General features: G+C 40.0%; 1 protein-coding gene across 2 annotated transcripts in view; it reads left to right on the top strand.

The window, feature by feature from the left end:
* RAI14 (retinoic acid induced 14) overlaps positions 1 to 17185 on the top strand; it is a 100243-nt gene that overhangs the window by 54876 nt on the left and 28182 nt on the right. For both annotated transcript variants that reach the window (XM_067316101.1, XM_067316100.1), the window contains exons 4-7: positions 11955 to 12043; positions 13794 to 13858; positions 16061 to 16118; positions 16638 to 16708. In XM_067316101.1, the coding sequence (XP_067172202.1) occupies positions 11955 to 12043; positions 13794 to 13858; positions 16061 to 16118; positions 16638 to 16708 (283 nt within the window). The remainder of the gene's footprint in view (positions 1 to 11954; positions 12044 to 13793; positions 13859 to 16060; positions 16119 to 16637; positions 16709 to 17185) is intronic.

Raw genomic sequence — 17185 nt, 5'->3', positions numbered from 1 at the left:
GTTTCAGACTATGGACAAAATAAAGAAGACAACAGTGATCTCCACCTGTATTTTTTCTCTCGTCAAGAGATGGCTGAAATCTGGTTCTTATTCCAAACTTTCTTATAAAGTTAAGTTTCTTGGAAGATTTGGATATAAGAGCTTTTGTCTCCCCAAAACTTTCCTGAGGTTTTATTCAGTTTCAAATCCCAATTGTCCCTTTTCCTTCCTCTTCCCTGCAGGATTGCTGTGAATATAATTCCATCAAATTGATGATATTAAATTTTCTGAAAAATTATTTTCCACTTTAGTCTAACTCTTAGAAATGCTAATGAAATATCTGGCAAGGTTGGACAAAACCATCCTCTGCCAGAATGGGAAATTGGACTAATTAACAGTTCTGTTAAGTTCAGTATGAGCAAATTGTTAATACGTAGCAAGAGGAAATGTTCATATCTTTATGAAGGAACAATATTTAACTCTCATTTTATAATTTGACAATACATGAAAAAATCCACATTTCATGCAAACATTACTGTATTGACAGTCATACCTTATGCAAGCTTTTAAATGAAATTCAAAGAGTGGAATTCATGTAAGTGGTTTGTTCCTGCCTCTTGACTGAAAGGGTATATAGACCATTTTCTCATAGCTGGAGTGCATGACCCCTTACTTACACTTTGAGACACACCATGGTACAGATTTTGGGTTTTAGCTATATCTGTGATGGAATTTTAAATCAACAACATTCAAGTTCTGTTGTGTATGCTTTTTTTAAAAAAGCAAATTTTTTATAAGACACTTGAATGTTTTTGTACCTTCATGTTAAAAACAAAAAAATTAACTGAACAGACTATCTTCCTTAGAGGGAGAAATTAGTGCTTTTTGGTTTGATTTCAGTTACAAAAATCCTTCACTTCACTTCTGAGAAACCAAAGCTTTTTACTTTCTCTCTCTTTCATGTGTTATAAAACAAATTCCAAATGTTACCTAAAGAACAAATTCCTTATTTCATATAGATTGCTTTGAGCAGTGAGAAACATCCCATGGGTTTCACATCTTCCATGCACAGCACTTCCTGCAGATGATATTTAGAGTTCAAGGAGAAAACAACCAGTCAGTGTTTCTTCTAGGAACCGGCTTGCATCTTCTCTTTTATACTTGGGTTTTTTTCACACAGACTGTAATAGGATAGCTATTCTTAATAGTCTTTTCCAATTCATTATCTATTAATAGGGCTGTTATCTCAGAAGAAAGCAAGGTGCCTTGTGAAGGGTCTCCATAAGTCTCCTTTGACAGCCCGTGTCTCTTCCATTTCTTTTCAAGGGCAGGATTGGCAAACACTGTCATGCAGCGCCAGGCTGCTGGCAAAATTCCCTCTAAAGCAACTCCATTCACAGACTTGCCAAATACCCAGATTTTACCAGACCTGGCCAAGTTTCAAGAAGTTTGCTGGCTGCTCAAATTAGAGCATAACCTAGATGATTGTCAGTTTTTGCATGCTTGGCTGGAAGCAGCTGCAGTTCAGCTCACGGGGAGGCAGACTGCACCGTCTCGGTGCTGCGCTCCCGCGCTGCGGCTGCTTCTCGCGCTTGTCTTATGTGAGCTGGCAAGGGAGCCCGCAGGAAGCGTGCCTTTGGTACGGGCCAGAACCGGGCCCTCCAAGGCTGCAGGGGACGGGGCTGGAGCTGCGGTTGTTTTTACAGATTTACATCTATGTAATGGGCTGCAGTTGTTTTACGTGTTTTTTAAAGGCTTATGCAACCAAATGAGCTGTACGTGTAGGTTTTAATTACACCAACCGGCTGCTGCTAGCTTAAAAAAAAGTAATCTGGGAAGGAAAGGGGAGCAGACAGCCAAAACAGAGCAGCATGCAAATGCTGAATTTGTTTTTTAGCTGTAAAATGAAGTCCAAGACAATAGACTGTGCTGGTGGCTGCTTATTTATCTGGCTTATATATCTCTGTTTTGCTACCTGCTTTGCAGGTGTACTCTTTGTTAGGAGAATAATAAATGGAAAACACAGGAGAGCTCTAAAGTTGGCTGTTTCTTCTTGCACGTGTCTATGTTCAGTCGCTATCCCTTTTCAGAAAGTTGGGAGTCTTCATTTAAAAACTTTAAGTAGTATAGTTACTCTGAAACACTAAATAAAAATATATTGCTATATTCATTTAAAGAGCTTATAAAACAAATTTTAAGAGGTCATCTTAACCATAGTCTCTGGAGAATTAGCAATGCCGTGTCATCAGTGCATGTAACTTCTCTTATACATGTACATGTTATTGCACTTAGTTTTTCTTAGATTGTTCTTAGATAGTTCTGTTGCTTCAAATCTGTAACTATCTGAAGTATCTGAAGTTTAAAAGTCACAGAAGATTCAAACAGAGAACATACCCTGAGCTATCTTTTGTCAGCATACCTAATAGTGATACCTATGCTTCTCGGTTCTTGAGGCATTGTATGCAGTTCTTACGCCTTGTTGGATTTTCATGCAACGAAAATATTTTCTTTAGGTTAACTTTTACCAAGTTGTTCTCAGCCTTCTCCAGCCTTTTCCTGGCCTCTCGTTATGTTAACATGCTTTAGGATTTCCTTGCTCTGATTTCATGACTTGTCATGTAGCAAGGTGGTGATTGGCTTTTGCTGGCACATGGGCAGCGATACCAAGCAAGTTGTGTTGGGGGAGGGAGGTCGAGGCAGATGCTAGGCTTTGCTCTCATTGTTCAGCTTAATTTTAACTTCTATTTTTATATGTCTTTGCAAACAACATCTAAGGGCAGCAGATGGGTTGAGCATAGCTGGTTTTACCCAACTCGAGGAGAAAATTATAAAAATCATTCCATGGCATCCTCAGGGGTTTCGATTTCATCCTATGCTAAGAAGCCATCAGAAAGCATATATATTGAAAAGGTAACTGTGCACCCTTTGGGCTTTAAATGTAGGATGTCTCTCTGAAGAAACAGAAGGAAATTTTCTTACTCTTCTACTTCCATTCATCCCTCTGAGCTTGCCTTTAGAGGCACAGGTGACACTGCACTTGTTTCTAGGTTCTTTAAACTTTTTTGAGTAGTGTTCAGCTTCACTCTTTCTTGCACTTTCTCCATCTTCCTACCCTGTATCACCCAAAATAAAAGTAGCATTTCAAAACTTCAAGCTTTCTGTCAACACCTAGGAGTGCCTTGAAGCTGGCCCTTGGCAGAGTTCCTGTCACAGTTTGCTGATGATAGCTGTTGAGGGCCTTTAAAAATGGACACTCTGCAGGAAACTTCATATAACAAATTGAAATTGTGAGCACTTACGTTTACAATTAATGGTAGATGGGAGAAAAGGCTATATGTTTCAGACTTGAAGTGGGAGTTTGTAATGTGGTGGTAGAGTTTGCCAAAGAAAACTGCATATGAAAATGGAACTGCTGGAACAGAACCTGAGAATGAAAAATATAAGGCTTCTGGGGATCCCAAAAATCTCTCTGAAGAGCAGCTGTGTAGATATTTTTGCTGAGTTTGAAGGCTAAAATCAGGAGTCTGTAGCTTGCCAGCTCCTGTACTGCATGATGCAATTGCCTCCTTCCTATTAAGAAAGCAGCCGTTCCGCAGGCTTGCCTTTTATTAATGTCCTATACCTTGAGGTGTGTATGATTGAAACAAGATTCTTCATGCTATGAGGCAAGGCTGGAAACTTTATATGAAAACAGTATTTTCTTGAAAGTTGTTCCAGAATATATGCTAACATAAAAGAGGCATGTGGGGGTTTGCCAGAGGGTTTTGTGTGTACTGGGGGCAGATGCAGCCTCCAGTTTATATGGAGGAGGGGAGGACACAGGCTGTGTGCATCACTCCACTCCACAGTGGCTGGTGGTAAGGGGGAGAGAGGGGAAAAAACTCCCACAGCTACAGATAAATTCACACCTGCTTATGTCACCTTCCTTCCTAACATCTTGGCTGCCTGCATTCCAGAAAATGTTAGCAGCAACTCATTTACAAATCTAGATAGAGGCTGACGAGGGGACCAAGTGCTTACATCTGCTGGTCTGAAACTATATTTGTTCCTTGCACATTTGTATCTGTGAGGGGAAATTTCTTTTAACTGTATGTCTTTAGATGGCTCAGAGTTGAACCAGCAGACAATGTTTCTGCATCCCTGATGAGTTAGCTGAGTGGCCAAGTATGTTTTCGTAGTCTTCTGTATTGCAGTGCACTCTCAGCAGCAGCATAAGTGTCTGGGAAAGAAGTCAGCTATTTTTTCCAGATTTGTCCACTTGGAAAAAATCTCATTCTTGTATAAGGGGTTGGACTAAACCTGAAATACTTAGTATTGTCCTCTCTCTGTTCTGGCCTGTGTTTCTTGCTTACTAACTGGTGGCCCTCTGCTCTTAGCAAAAATCTTCTGAGCACTCTGTAATCTTAAGCAACTGATTCTGTGAGTGCAGCATGTATTGTAACTCCTGTAGGTTTTTTTTTTTTTAAGGTCTTTTCTGTCAGTAACCCTCTGCTTTTGCCCTGATTTCTAATCCAAAAGACGTGCTGTTCTCATGATATCTGAGGAGGTTCACATTCTGAATTGTGAGGTCGGTTCACTTTTTATGCATGGGTGCACAGATAATAACAGTATTGGCTGGCAACCTTCACTGGTGTTTCTTAGCAAGCCAGTCTTTCGTAAAAGTTGGCATTTTTAAAGGAGAGCATGAAGGCTAGGCATGCACGTTGCCCCAGTTTATTTCTGGGGGTTTGGGGGGCTTTAGATTTGGGGGAGGAAGGGGTTGGTTGTTTTTGAGACAAATGGTATATACTAGCCTAGATGTTTGTCTTGTTTTGAAAAAATAAACCACAATTCATTTTCCAGTTTAAGAAATAGTTTCAGTATAATCTAGGTTTACTCTCCTGTGGTGCTTTATTATCAGATCTTTCAATGGGTGCCTCCTACTGTCCGAATTTCCATCCTTAGCAATTCCTTATTGCACAGCCTGGTGTGTTGTGAAGTTGAAGCTGACATTAAACTGAAGTTCTAGACAAAAGACAGTACCTAAAAGGTACAGATTCGACATATGCTACCACAGTGGAAGTTGCTGTCCTTTTTTAATGCTTTACCGCAGCTGAACAGGCAGTAAAAGAAACGTAGAACTCCCTAAAAATTATTTGTTCACTTTGGGTAAGAGAATTTCTTTTAAAACTCACAACACTTAATTCCCTGAATTTGTAATGGTGCCAACTCTGGCTTGAAAAAAAAACCCATAACTTTTCCTTAACTGTTTTTCCTGTGCTAATTTTTACACTCTTGGGGGTGTGTGCATGTGTGTGACAGGAGCATGATATGGACTGCCTGCATTTAATGAACAGCCCCATTTATAAAATTTATTCCTAGGAGAAGATGAAATGGCTGCAGTGTGAAACTCTGGCCTTTATTTGTTTAACAAAAATAAAGACCCAGTAAATATTGATAGTGTTACCTATCGATTTTGGACTTGCGTTTAAGCTGAGCTCTGATTTGGAAAGCAAGTCTGGGTGGGCTTGTTGTGATATCTGCTGGTGCTCCAGGTCATCTCTGAGGTTGTAATACAGAAACGTCTATAGCAACTGAAATGCATCTTCATCAGGATTTATCTGGTGATGTCCAGCAGTCTGTTTGTCTCTTTCTTTCTCAATTTGGATTTGGTTTTCACCGTGTGGCTGAGTCCACTGTGCCCTTTTCATGTGGGAATGCCAGCGTAAGGAACTCCTGTTCCTGGACCTCTGTTCTGGCTCAGGGAAAAAAACGCCTTCGGGAATTAGTTCCTGGACACACTTTGAAACAGAGGGGCAGAGTAGGTAGGAACGAGGGCAGCAGTGGGATGCAGATAATTTAAGCTGGTACTTCTGAAATCTGCCACTGCCATTTTCATGCTCAGGTAAAAAGGATGAGAAAGGACTCCATTAATGAAGAGGCAAGACTTTATTTTCTCTCTCCTGGGTCAAAGATGGGTAACATATCTTGAGATAGTTGGTATTGACAGGCTTGCCGGTACTGAGCTTTGGCCGAATTTTCTCTATAGTTGAATAACTGACTGTTCCTATGACATGTATCTTCTGAAACAAATGGCTGTCTCTTACTAATGCAGTCAGGGAAAGATAAGGATTCAGTGACCTTCACAGGGAAATGCCTAGGGTTTAATGGTAGTTTTTAGTTTTAAGGTGAAATTCCACCTCAGCTGAAGCTGCTCTGAGCCGAGGCTGTACCAGCCCCGTTCCTTCCCTTGCACGGGCAGGGCTGCTCCTGCGACTGTGCGATGAAATGGGAAAGTTGCTTTGGTTTTCAACTGGTTTCCTCCAGGTACCTACCTGGGCTGGTGCAAGGAAGAGGCACTACCAGGCAGCTGGATCAGCATATGCTGGTCATGGAAACATAATCCTTGCTATAATAGAAAGTTGCTGCTCCGCAGAGAGCCCTGTCCGGGTTGGTAGAGGGAGGCAGATATGCCTCCTGTTTCAGCACCTTTCTGGGCCTTTTCCCCATCTTTAAATGTGATGGTGACTATTTTTCTATGAGTTAGGTACAGGATGTGTCCAAAGTTTCTTGTTTAACAGGCTTACTTTTGTCATTGTTTTTCTGCTGATAAAATCCCAATCCATTAAGATAAGAATAAACTATTCCTCTCTAATTGTGGGGTCGTTGTACTACATGACAGAGGAGACTACCTTGAACTTGCTCTTGAGTGATTGCAGGCACTTCTTATGCACAGAATATGCTGCTCTAGTCGTCCTCACGGCCCTTTCTCACCCACGTCAGCAAACTCTAGCACTTCTGCCGCTCAGCCTGTGTTGGAAAACAATCAAGAGCCAGATACCATCTAATATCTTTATTTTTGCTGGTGTTATTGAAGTGGAAATTGAGGCTTTGACTGGCCTAGAGTGTAGTTTGAGGGATAATGGTGTCTGTGAAATCACTATAGATGTTGTAAACCAGATGCTGCCTCCAAAATGTGTGAAAAGTTCAACTCAGTGCAGAAAAGCAGCCAGATTATCAGTGGGTCTCTTCCTGACTGAGATAGCTTGGCAAATCACTTGCCTGGCCTGGTAGCAGAAGAAGTTGAAAGTCTTGCACTTCAGTATTTTTTTTAATCAGCATTACAGAGGCTCCAGGCAGCTCTGTATCTTTATTTTATCCATCTTGTTTGTTTGTGTGAAGGTATTGGCCAGTCAGGAAACTGTAAATCATGAAACTGTTGGCAGACAAGTCAGACTTCTTGAAATTCAACAAAGAGTTGACGTACATTAGAAAATTAAGAAGAATGATCTGCTTTGGGGAGGGATGTTTTTACTCAAAATAAACCTTGACAATGAGTGTATGTGAGTTCATAGTGTATTTCAAACATCCTTGCACTTAAAATATTTTCAGAACACTCAGGTTAAAATGGCAGAGAACAATAGTATGTTGCAGTATATGGCTTGTATATGAGCTTGACTGTTTCATGCTTGTTATAATGTTGTATTTGCCATTTTCTATTCATTTAGCATCCATAATTCAACCACATTCTTTATTTGCTGTAGATTTTGGTAAATACCGTGTCAGGCTACTTTCAGGCCCTGGAGCAGTTCTGTGCTGCAGAGATCACTAATTCTACCCCAGAGCAACTCTTGAGCATGACCCTGCCAAACAGAGATGGAGCCACCGATAATCTTGCTCTTTTTTTATTTCATTTTTCTTTTCACAAATAAAAATTTCCTAGTGCTAGAAGGTTAGTGTTTTAAATTAAGACTTCATGTTTATTGATTCTTACTTCATCACGTTCCGCTCTGCTTCTGTGGTATGTTCCCTAGCTGTAAGGACCACCCACTTGTTTTAAGCCAGCTGTCAAAATAACATTTGGTAAGAGGATTGTGATCAGTTATGCAGGATGTAGCTCTGTAAATGGTTAAGCAGAGAACGCGGATTCAGCAGACCCCTAGTCTATTGCTAATATTACCTCCACAAGCTCAGTTAGCCCCATTTTTACATGACTGACCTTTAAATGTGGATTAATTCTGTTCTCCTACCTGTGGTAAAATTACTTGTAAAGAAATGCTTGATATGAGCTAAGTAGTGAAAATTACAATGCTTTTCTGTTTATGAGTTAGACTGTCTGGCATTTGAATAATTTCTGGAAACACTCGCTCTCAGCCTCTTAGCAAAGACCAGCTTTATCTGAACTCTTGTGCTCTGTCTGTCAGACAGTGATTGAGGAAGTCTCCATTCCCTTGCTAGCCTGACTTTGTAACTAAAACATGGAAAATATCCTTTGCCCTGAAAAAGGGACGGGCTTATTTAGGACAGTTGTAAGTGCTTTGCCAGTTGCTATCTCCTATCTGTAAGAAAGCTGGTGTTTACAACTAGTTTGGGGATGTCAAATGCAGCTGTACGCACTGTTCAGTCACCAAGCATTCATGAACACCATCTCTCTATCAATGCATTTGAAAATGTTATTTGAGTGAGGTTTCTGGGCAGGGAAAATTGAACCTGCCAGGACTCTGGGGTGATAGTTTTCCAGCTGACCCCAAATCAAATGAAATTTTGCTGTTCCCTTTTACTCTCATGCCTGTTTACTCCATCTGGACTTTATGTTCTTCCTGAAGAATGCCATTTTTCATTGAATCTTGGTAAGGAATGAGTAGTTCTGGGACCTGTACATTCCTGATGGGATAAAAGCAGTATCAACCAACTGATCTTTGTTGGCTGCAGCACAGGTAGGTTTCAAATGCAGACTTGCTTTATATCTGGATCCAGTTGGAAACCACTGGGAAGGGTAGCTGCTACTCTCTTGCATTGAAAGGTCTGGAGGCAATAGTAAAAAACCATCCTGACACATGAGAACCCTAGAAATGTTTTGAAGCAATGAAATAATCTACTTCAATCAGTTCAGTTCAGTCTGGGTTGTCAAGATGTTCAGCTGTAAGTGGTAGCAACAGACTTCTCTTTTGCGAAGGGAAAATGAACTATGCTGCAATGGGATTTTAGGCTGAGTGAGACTCTAACCTTCAGTGCGGCCCTTGCTCCAAATCAAGCCTTACATGTTTGTTTTTGTTTGCTTAAGTCATTGCACAACCAGGAAGCGGGAGGAAAACTTGTTTGCTTTCATTTAAAAGGAAGTTTATTCATGAAAGATGCAAGCAGAATGCACCATGGCTCAAGGCTTCCAGATGGTGAGAACTCCAGCATTTGGAAACCTGCAGCTTTTGCCTCGAATATTTTAGGAAAGTTTATTTAGCTGGTAAAGAATTACTCTGTACTGAAATAAACATCTACAGGCTTCTTTGTTTCGAGAGCCTCCCTTGCTACGCAGCAGCCCTCAGTATCCACTACTGAAGTTTAAAAAGAAAAAAAGAAGAAGAAAGGGGGAGGGGGGCGCTATTAGCTCTAAAATCAGCTAGCATGAGAGATGGTAGCAGTACAGGGAGGGAGGGAGGGGGTACACAGCAAGCGATGGGAGGGAGCTTTAGCAGCCCAACACAATTTGGCTTAGACTACTGTATAACTGACCCTGAGTTAAACCTTATCGTCCTCTCTTTTCATGGGAGTCTCCAGATAGCCTCCATATTTTTGCTCTCGTTACATCCTTACATCCTTACATGTTCTCTCGTCTTTACACAGCCCATGCTGCTTACAGATGATGTTTCTTTCATCCATCCGTTTGAGAGAAGCAATATTTTTAATCAGTCTTTTCTTACTTGCAAAAATTTTGGCAGCCTGAAACTAAGCATCTGTATATGTGATGACTTGTTGAGAATTGCCATGGGAATCGTTTGCATTGGTGAGATTGATGTATTCATGGGTGCAGAGCCTGAAACGAGTTAAGTTTTTCCTCTCTCTTTGATACTTTCTTTGCAGTCTGTTTTTACCTAAATAAAACTTCTTTTGCACTTGTGTATTTTTGTTGCATTTGGCACCATCTTACACAAACAGTCTGTCTGTAAAACCTTAATGTCCCAGATTTAGCCAGTTATTATTATTCATGTATTTATTATTCTTACGAATATTGTCAAATGTAAGTGAGCCAAGTGTGTGCTTCGTGGCCTTCCTTCTCTTTGAGTGACTTTGATTGTATTGCATGTCTATACAAATGTATCTAAATGGGTTTCAGCATTTGCTGGTATGTTGTGCTGGCTAAATTAGAGGTGTTGGAATTTATTAGAATCCTTTTCCACCCCTCTGGCCCCAGCCGTTTTCCCAGACCCTGAGAAACCTCCTCTTCTAAAGGAAAATGTCTGTACAACTTTTCATTGGTCACCAAGTACATAAAGTTTTGTTTTTGAATGCCTAGAGAACAGCCGGCAGCAGTGCTTTTTATGTTCTCAGAAGTGTTAACTCTTCAGTTTGTTTACTGCAGGAGCAAGGGTGAGGATGAGCACACAGGGTATTTCTGTATCTGCGGCGAATGGTTCAGAACTTGAGCGCTGCCTGTCTGCCGTTGCAGGGCTCCTTGGAGGAAGCGAGGCCGTTGCTCTGCTTGAGAGAGGACTCTGCTCCAGGAGACTCGAACAGCAGTCTAGGCAGATGCTCTCCTGTTTGCATTCATTCTCAGCTTTTTGCCTGGTCTTGTCTGTAGGTCATCTTCTTTGCTGGGTTTTCAAGGTGTCAAAGAAAAGTCTACACCTTAGAGAAACCTAGTGTTGCAGTTCACATGCTCCCTGCCAGAAATTCAACCATGCCTGTTATTCCCAGTTTCACAGGCTGAGTTTTTGGTGTCAGGTTTTTAACATTTAAAGGAAGCAGTTGTCCAGAATATAAACTCTTAAATACAGCAGTTGGTGTGTCTATGTGATTTGTTACACTCCCTCTAGATTCTAGGGGAAAGGTCCTTTAACAGCGGTGCATGATGGTAAAAATGAACATCTCTTGTATAAGACAAGGAAACATCCCTGGAATACGGGCTTTTTTAGTTTTGGGCACGTTCATGAAGGTCCAAACTTTTTATACACAATTTAATAGTAATTGAAAGTGTTTTTTCTAGAACTTGTTTTTTATCTTACTTCCACTGAGATCAGCTTGATATGCAGAGCTGTTTCCTAGTAGTACCATGGGGAGTAATATGTCCACCTATACTGTGTTCATGTCTTTAAACTCAACTGAGCAGACACGATATGCATCGTGAGGATATAAACTTTTCCATTTTCAAAAGCTTTTTCTTCATCTTTGCTTCTCATCTTAATGCAAGTCAGCAGCATACATATAGGACTGCTTCTGTGAATCTTGAGGTGTCAAAGATTTCAAAGGTGAACCTTTAGCTCCAAAAAGGCTTGAATACAGCATAACTTCATTGGTCTGTTTTGTAATTAAACCTTTAGGAATTGGTGCTGTTGTGTGGGTCCTGCTGTGGTGTGGTTGTTAACTTCTACAGTTTCGTGCTGTTCAAACAAGCAGATGCTTGCGGCAAAAAGCAAAACCAAAAGCTGAAAAAATGCGTCTCTAGCATAGACTCACAAATATCCAGTAGCTTTGATTCCCCCAGGGGTATTCACAAACACTGATTTTTCCATCTGCAGTGAAGAAGGATCAGCTCTGTAAAGGACAGTTCAGAAGCAGAAAGTGATTTAGGTTAATTTAGAAACTGAATCACCTTCAGAGAAACCAAATTTTGTCCACTGAGAGAGGGAGATCAGGCTGAGTAGACTGACTAGGCCAAAGTCAGTCTTTGTGAATGTCTCTTCCAGTAATTTCCCAAGGCCAGACATTCTGTAAGGATATATTACATCTCTAAGTCCGTTAGTTTAGAAATCGGGTGGAACTAGAAGCACAAAAGGTATATGGGATCGGTTAATGAAACAGCAACCTGTGTAAAAGTAAGAATACAAAAGCTTTTTGAATTTGCCTTCTCACTTTCAGGGCTATTATCTTCCTGGGAGGCAGTGGAGGGGTGCCAGAAGATCTAAGGACATGGAGGAGAGAACTTGCCAGCACTTGGTTTGTGAATGAAGAAGAAATGATGTCTTAATAAAAGAAAGTGACATATAAATGTTCTCTTCCAGTTTTCACCTGGCAGCCACTAAAGGGCATGCAGAATGCCTCAGGATCATGGTGACACACGGTGCAGATGTGACAGCCCAGGATGGTGCAGGTATGCCTCTCTAGACCTCTCTACGCATGTAACACGATACACTAAATTTGCCTATATAGTTCTTGGTTGCACAGATAACAGCACTGCTTCTTCCTCCCCAATGTAGGAAAAGCAGTTGTACCATTTGCAGGTTCAGACGTACCTGGTTTTCTGAGTAAAGACTGCAGATCGTAAGCCCTTGGAAACTTTTGCCTTAACAGTATAAATGTCAGCACTACATTGGACTCCGGCTGCAAAATAGTCACGTGATTTTTCTACATTAAAAACTCTTTTTGTTAATTTCATTTGAGGCTTTGCATAGATTAAATCAAGATCTTAACGTGTTGTTTTTATGTGTATCTAAGCTATTAACCCCATTAACTGTACAGGAATTGCAGTAAGACATTTCCTCAGGATTGTGACATAGTGAAAAGAGCTGATACAGGGCAAAGCAGAGCTAAGAGCTATTAAGCGTGCTGTTTCAGCCCTCAAAAGTCCTATACCTTAATTGCTGCTCCACTAAGAGAATGATGGAAGCTTGTTTTGAAACAGACTCGTTTTACTAGATTTCAGTTGATACATCTGTAGAAACTGTGCCCAGCGTTTGCTAGCCCAGTCACCTTATCAGCAATCTGTCTCTCCAGTAATGAGGTGTAAATGCTGGGTTCGCTGCATCCATTTTGCCACCATTGCTGCCCTAGGGAATTTCTTTCACACAGTGAAAGTGAAATGATTTGCCTCCATACGGAAGTGTTTTGGATGCTGGAAGAATTATTCAGATTATACATATAGTGATAAGAGAATATATGTACCTTATTATAGACTATTATCCAGAATTCATACTTAATTTTGCCTCAGGTTTTATTAGTTCTTTGTTTGGATGGTAACAGGTTGCCTGCTCTCTCCCAAGAGTGTCACCCCAGTATTTGGTTCCTTAGGAAAAGCCTTTTCTGTAGTAGTCCCATCGTTTCTGTGTAGTTCCACTGTCACGAGCGGCTCTACTGTCTGCATCAAGTACTAAATCTTGGCTCCTTCTTTTTTCCTTTCATGGATAATTTATTCTTTTGCTGTCTTGGCCTCTTTAACTTACAGTTGCTCTGTAGCTGAAACTAGAAGAGATATTGCAATCTTTCATCATAAATCCATAATCAGTAAATCACTGTATTACATAACAAAATATGAGCTCACAGCAGTTGAGTAAATTAACAGAAAAGGGAGTCTGCAGGATGCAATCCAAAGTAGGTATGTGTTCTAACTCCTCTTCCGTGTGCAATCTACAGATGATACAAGTTTGTTTTAGGGGTAGCTAGTGAGTTTGGCTGTTCTTGCTTTTACCATTGGGTTCCTTTTTCATTGCAAAATGGCAGAAATCATGAAGACGCTTGACAGATATCTCCCTCCAAGGGGGAGAGAATAGAGAAAAATTGTTTTTTAAGAAACAAAATGTAACTGCACAGCATCTCTCCACATACTCATCAGAAACAAAGCACAATCTTAGAGTGACTTCTGCCAAGGTAGTTTGGCACAGTGTTTGTGTGGTTACTATATATGAATTTAGACATGAAGATTATTCTGTGGTACCTCCCTGAACAACGGTTAGTCATAACAATATTCTGCTTGATGCAGGACTTTATTTTATCTATCTTTACTTTTCTGGTGTTGTGATAGGAACAAGAGAGACAATTCATAATCTTACCTTTGTCGTGAAAGAGTTTATTCCTGTGGTTTGGAGTGATTGAATGCTTAATTTGCTTCATTTTTATTGACTTAGGGCACAGCGCTTTACATCTTGCAGCAAAGAACAGCCACCCTGATTGCGTTAAGAGGCTTCTTCAGGTAAAGTAAAAATTAAATTCTTTTTAATCTTGAAGGTTTTCTTTGATTCCTCTTCTCTAGATATTGAAACATATATTTCCTGCTAATAATCTGCACAACAGTCCTATGCTGTTGCTCTCTTTCTCCTTTCAATCAAGAAGGATGCTTGCCTTTAAGACCTTTATGGCACTGTGTGAATGGGTGACAGAGAGCAGTGTGGTATCTTCGCTGAGTGGTCAGCAACTTCGTTTTTCCCTGTGCAACTGATCTGACATAGCAGGGTTGGATTCAAGCAGAGTGCAGCTCCTGTCTAATTTCCTGTCTTTTGTCTGTGTGGTCGGATACTTTGGAAGCAAGTGGGTTAAGAGGTACATGGAAAAAGAATTTTTCATTCGTGGTGGGGCTTTGGCATTGATCTACTGGAATGTTTTCTGTCTGTGTGATTTAAAAGAATCAATTGTTGACTGTAGAAATGTCTGTCAAGTTTAGAGTCAAAGACAGAAGAAACTGAAGTAGTTCAAATGATAAAATATGGAAAATACCATACATGCTTGAATCTTCAGTGAAGTGAGGCAAAGGGCAGTGAGAGCTTAGAAAGGGGGTAGAAAGAAAGGGTGGGAAAAGAAAAGAAAAACAAAAAGAAGAGATGGAGAGAAGATTTCAGTGATATTGGGGCTGAAGATGTGTGCTAGCAAACAAGGAGAGATATTGTCCGTCTCAGCTGTCTTCCCTTTCAGAAAACCAGGTGAGTTTTGGTGATGGAGGTGATCAGAGCAGTGGAACAGATTTTTCAGAGGAGCTTGGAGTTATCAGTGAGATTGTGGCTAAGACTATGGATGAACTAAAGAGCATACAAAATAGCACTGCTCAAGAGCACAGTGGTAGAAAGAGAATGGTTCCTATATCTTAACCTCCAAGTTCCTATTCTCCAGTGACCTCAGGGCTCCCCACTGTCTCCTGTGACTTCTGTCAATGTCTCTGACCATACAGGGTCCAATCTTCCACCTGCAGACTCACTGCAAGCTGACTCCCCTGTTCCTGCACCTTTGGAAGGGGTCATCATTAACCACCAGGACTCCCCTCTTTGGGATTTCTTTATAAAAATATAATAGTTCTAAATCAAACCCATTTACAGCATAAACAGTGACATCAAGCTGTCACTGATTGTATCGCATGCAGCAGCGTGATCGACTCTTTGTGCAACTAATTCGCATACGTGTTGTTAATACCAAGCATTTGTTATCCATTCACTTATCAGCTACAACCACACAATGCTTTCATTGGTATTTTGCTGATTTCATTGCAAATGTATTTAGAAATGTTCATGTTGTCGTAAGTGCGAAACAACTGGTAACATTTTCCAATTTATTCATGCCCTTTGGATCACTTTCTCACTTCTGTGGACTGGCTTTATGTGATGTAAGCTGTTTATACGTGTGAGGAGTGTCTAATGTGGTGAAGTTGAATTAAAAAAGGCTAGATAATTATTTTATACAGGCAGAATCTTGGCATTTTTGTATAGAATGTGGTAATATTCTTGAACCTGTTCACCTAGAAATCTTACAAGGGTAAGTGCTGCATTTGAAAGCAACAAACTCTAATGTTTGTGTTTTAGAAAGCCTTTATTTCAGGATGGTATCTTTTTTTTATTTGCTGTAAACTGAAACTAAAATCTTCTTTATCAAAGCAAGTCTTGATAAAGATTTGTAATTCAATATTTTCGTATTTATTATTTCAAATTGTAGATTGGTTAGTAGCAGCTGTTGGCTAGAAAATACTGCAAAATAAAACTGAGTTGTAGAGGCATTAGTTTTTACAAATGAAAATGAAGCATTATTTCCTTTGACAAAGACTTGCAATAACTCAGACTAATTGCCTTAGAGCATGGTTGCTTTAGCTCTTTTGTAATGTAAAATATGAAGCTTTTCTGGGGTAGTAGAGAGAGATTCTTTGCTTTTTGATTTCCTAATATAAAGTGTTCTAAAACTGTAACTTTTTTTAGGGATATCTCCCTCTGTATGAAATATTTCTGTAACTTCAGTATAAGCTGTTACCAAGACAGGAGAGATGACACTGGTGGAGAGGAAAGCTGTCCCTTTTTTTATCAATATTTTTTTTCACTGGGTTTTCTGAAGTAGCTCATGGAACTATTCTCAAACATATGTTTTATTTTCTTGGTGTTTCTCTAATTATTTTTTTTCTTCTCCTTTCTGTACTCTGCAGTGTAAATGCCCAGCAGACAGCACTGACAACTCTGGGAAAACAGCTTTACATTATGCAGGTAACTTCTTTATTGAAAACTTGTGCTATGTATTTTGTTGTGTTTGCTATACTTAGCTCTTCAGCCTCTTGGAGCTTTCTAGTTTCTAATTGCATAAATCTGGTAAATCTCCTTCTGCTGACTGGAAAAATAGTTGACACAATGGCAAGCTATGTTAAAGTTGGATTTATTTCTAGTCTGTCACTTTTTTTTTTTTTTTTTGCTATCTTTCGTTGACTAATCTTTAATTTTATTTCCAGCTTGGTGTCTTAGATTTGCTGCAACATGTCTGCATTTTTAATGTGACAGTGAAAGCTTGCTCACCTTTTTAAATTTAAGATATCCTTGATTAACTGAAGAGTAGCTGAGATGCATGTCCATCCTGATGACTAACAATTTTCAGATATTGTCTAGATAAGTACCGTGAACAGTGAATTTCAACATAATGTACAGTTAAGAGGTTCGCTCTTGCACATGCAAAATTTCAAAAATGGGGTTTAATGGACTTTCATGCTTGTATTTCTTTTTATTATTTTTTAGCTGCATGCGGTTGTCTTCAGGTAGTGCAACTTCTGTGTGAACACAAATGTCCAATTAACGTCAAAGACTTGGTACGTACATCTTATCCCATTGCAATTCAAAGCAGTTTTTACCCCCCACACTCCAGTCAGTCTCAGGTGCAGCCCTTCAAAGCAGTACTCTTCTTATATTTGATCTTGGATTTCTCTGCCAGAGAAAGTTTCCTTTTGTGGCTTGCCATAGCAGAGGTGGAGAAGCACATCACCCTCTAACACAGTAAAGGCAAGATTTGCTGTTTATTAAATTGAGTGATTGTTACAAGGAGCTAGAATCCATTCTGATATATTCAAAACCTATCATACATTAGATAAAAGTCTTCCCATTGATTTCACTGGCTTTGGAGAAGACCCATTATGTGGCCAAGTTCTGTGAAATGCTGATAAAGCTCAGCCAGAATGTGATAGACCTAAGGGAAAAAAATAAACTTGGTGTAGCCTAAAGGGTCAGAGTCATTACACTGAGCATTATGAAGTGGCTACAAACAACCAGGTCTATCTTTGGGAATTATG

The sequence above is a fragment of the Apteryx mantelli genome, chromosome Z (genome assembly GCF_036417845.1).
Source record: "Apteryx mantelli isolate bAptMan1 chromosome Z, bAptMan1.hap1, whole genome shotgun sequence".
Taxonomy (NCBI): domain Eukaryota; kingdom Metazoa; phylum Chordata; class Aves; order Apterygiformes; family Apterygidae; genus Apteryx; species Apteryx mantelli.
Note: the sequence above shows the minus strand (reverse complement) of the source record. Positions and strands in the feature narration are given on the sequence as shown.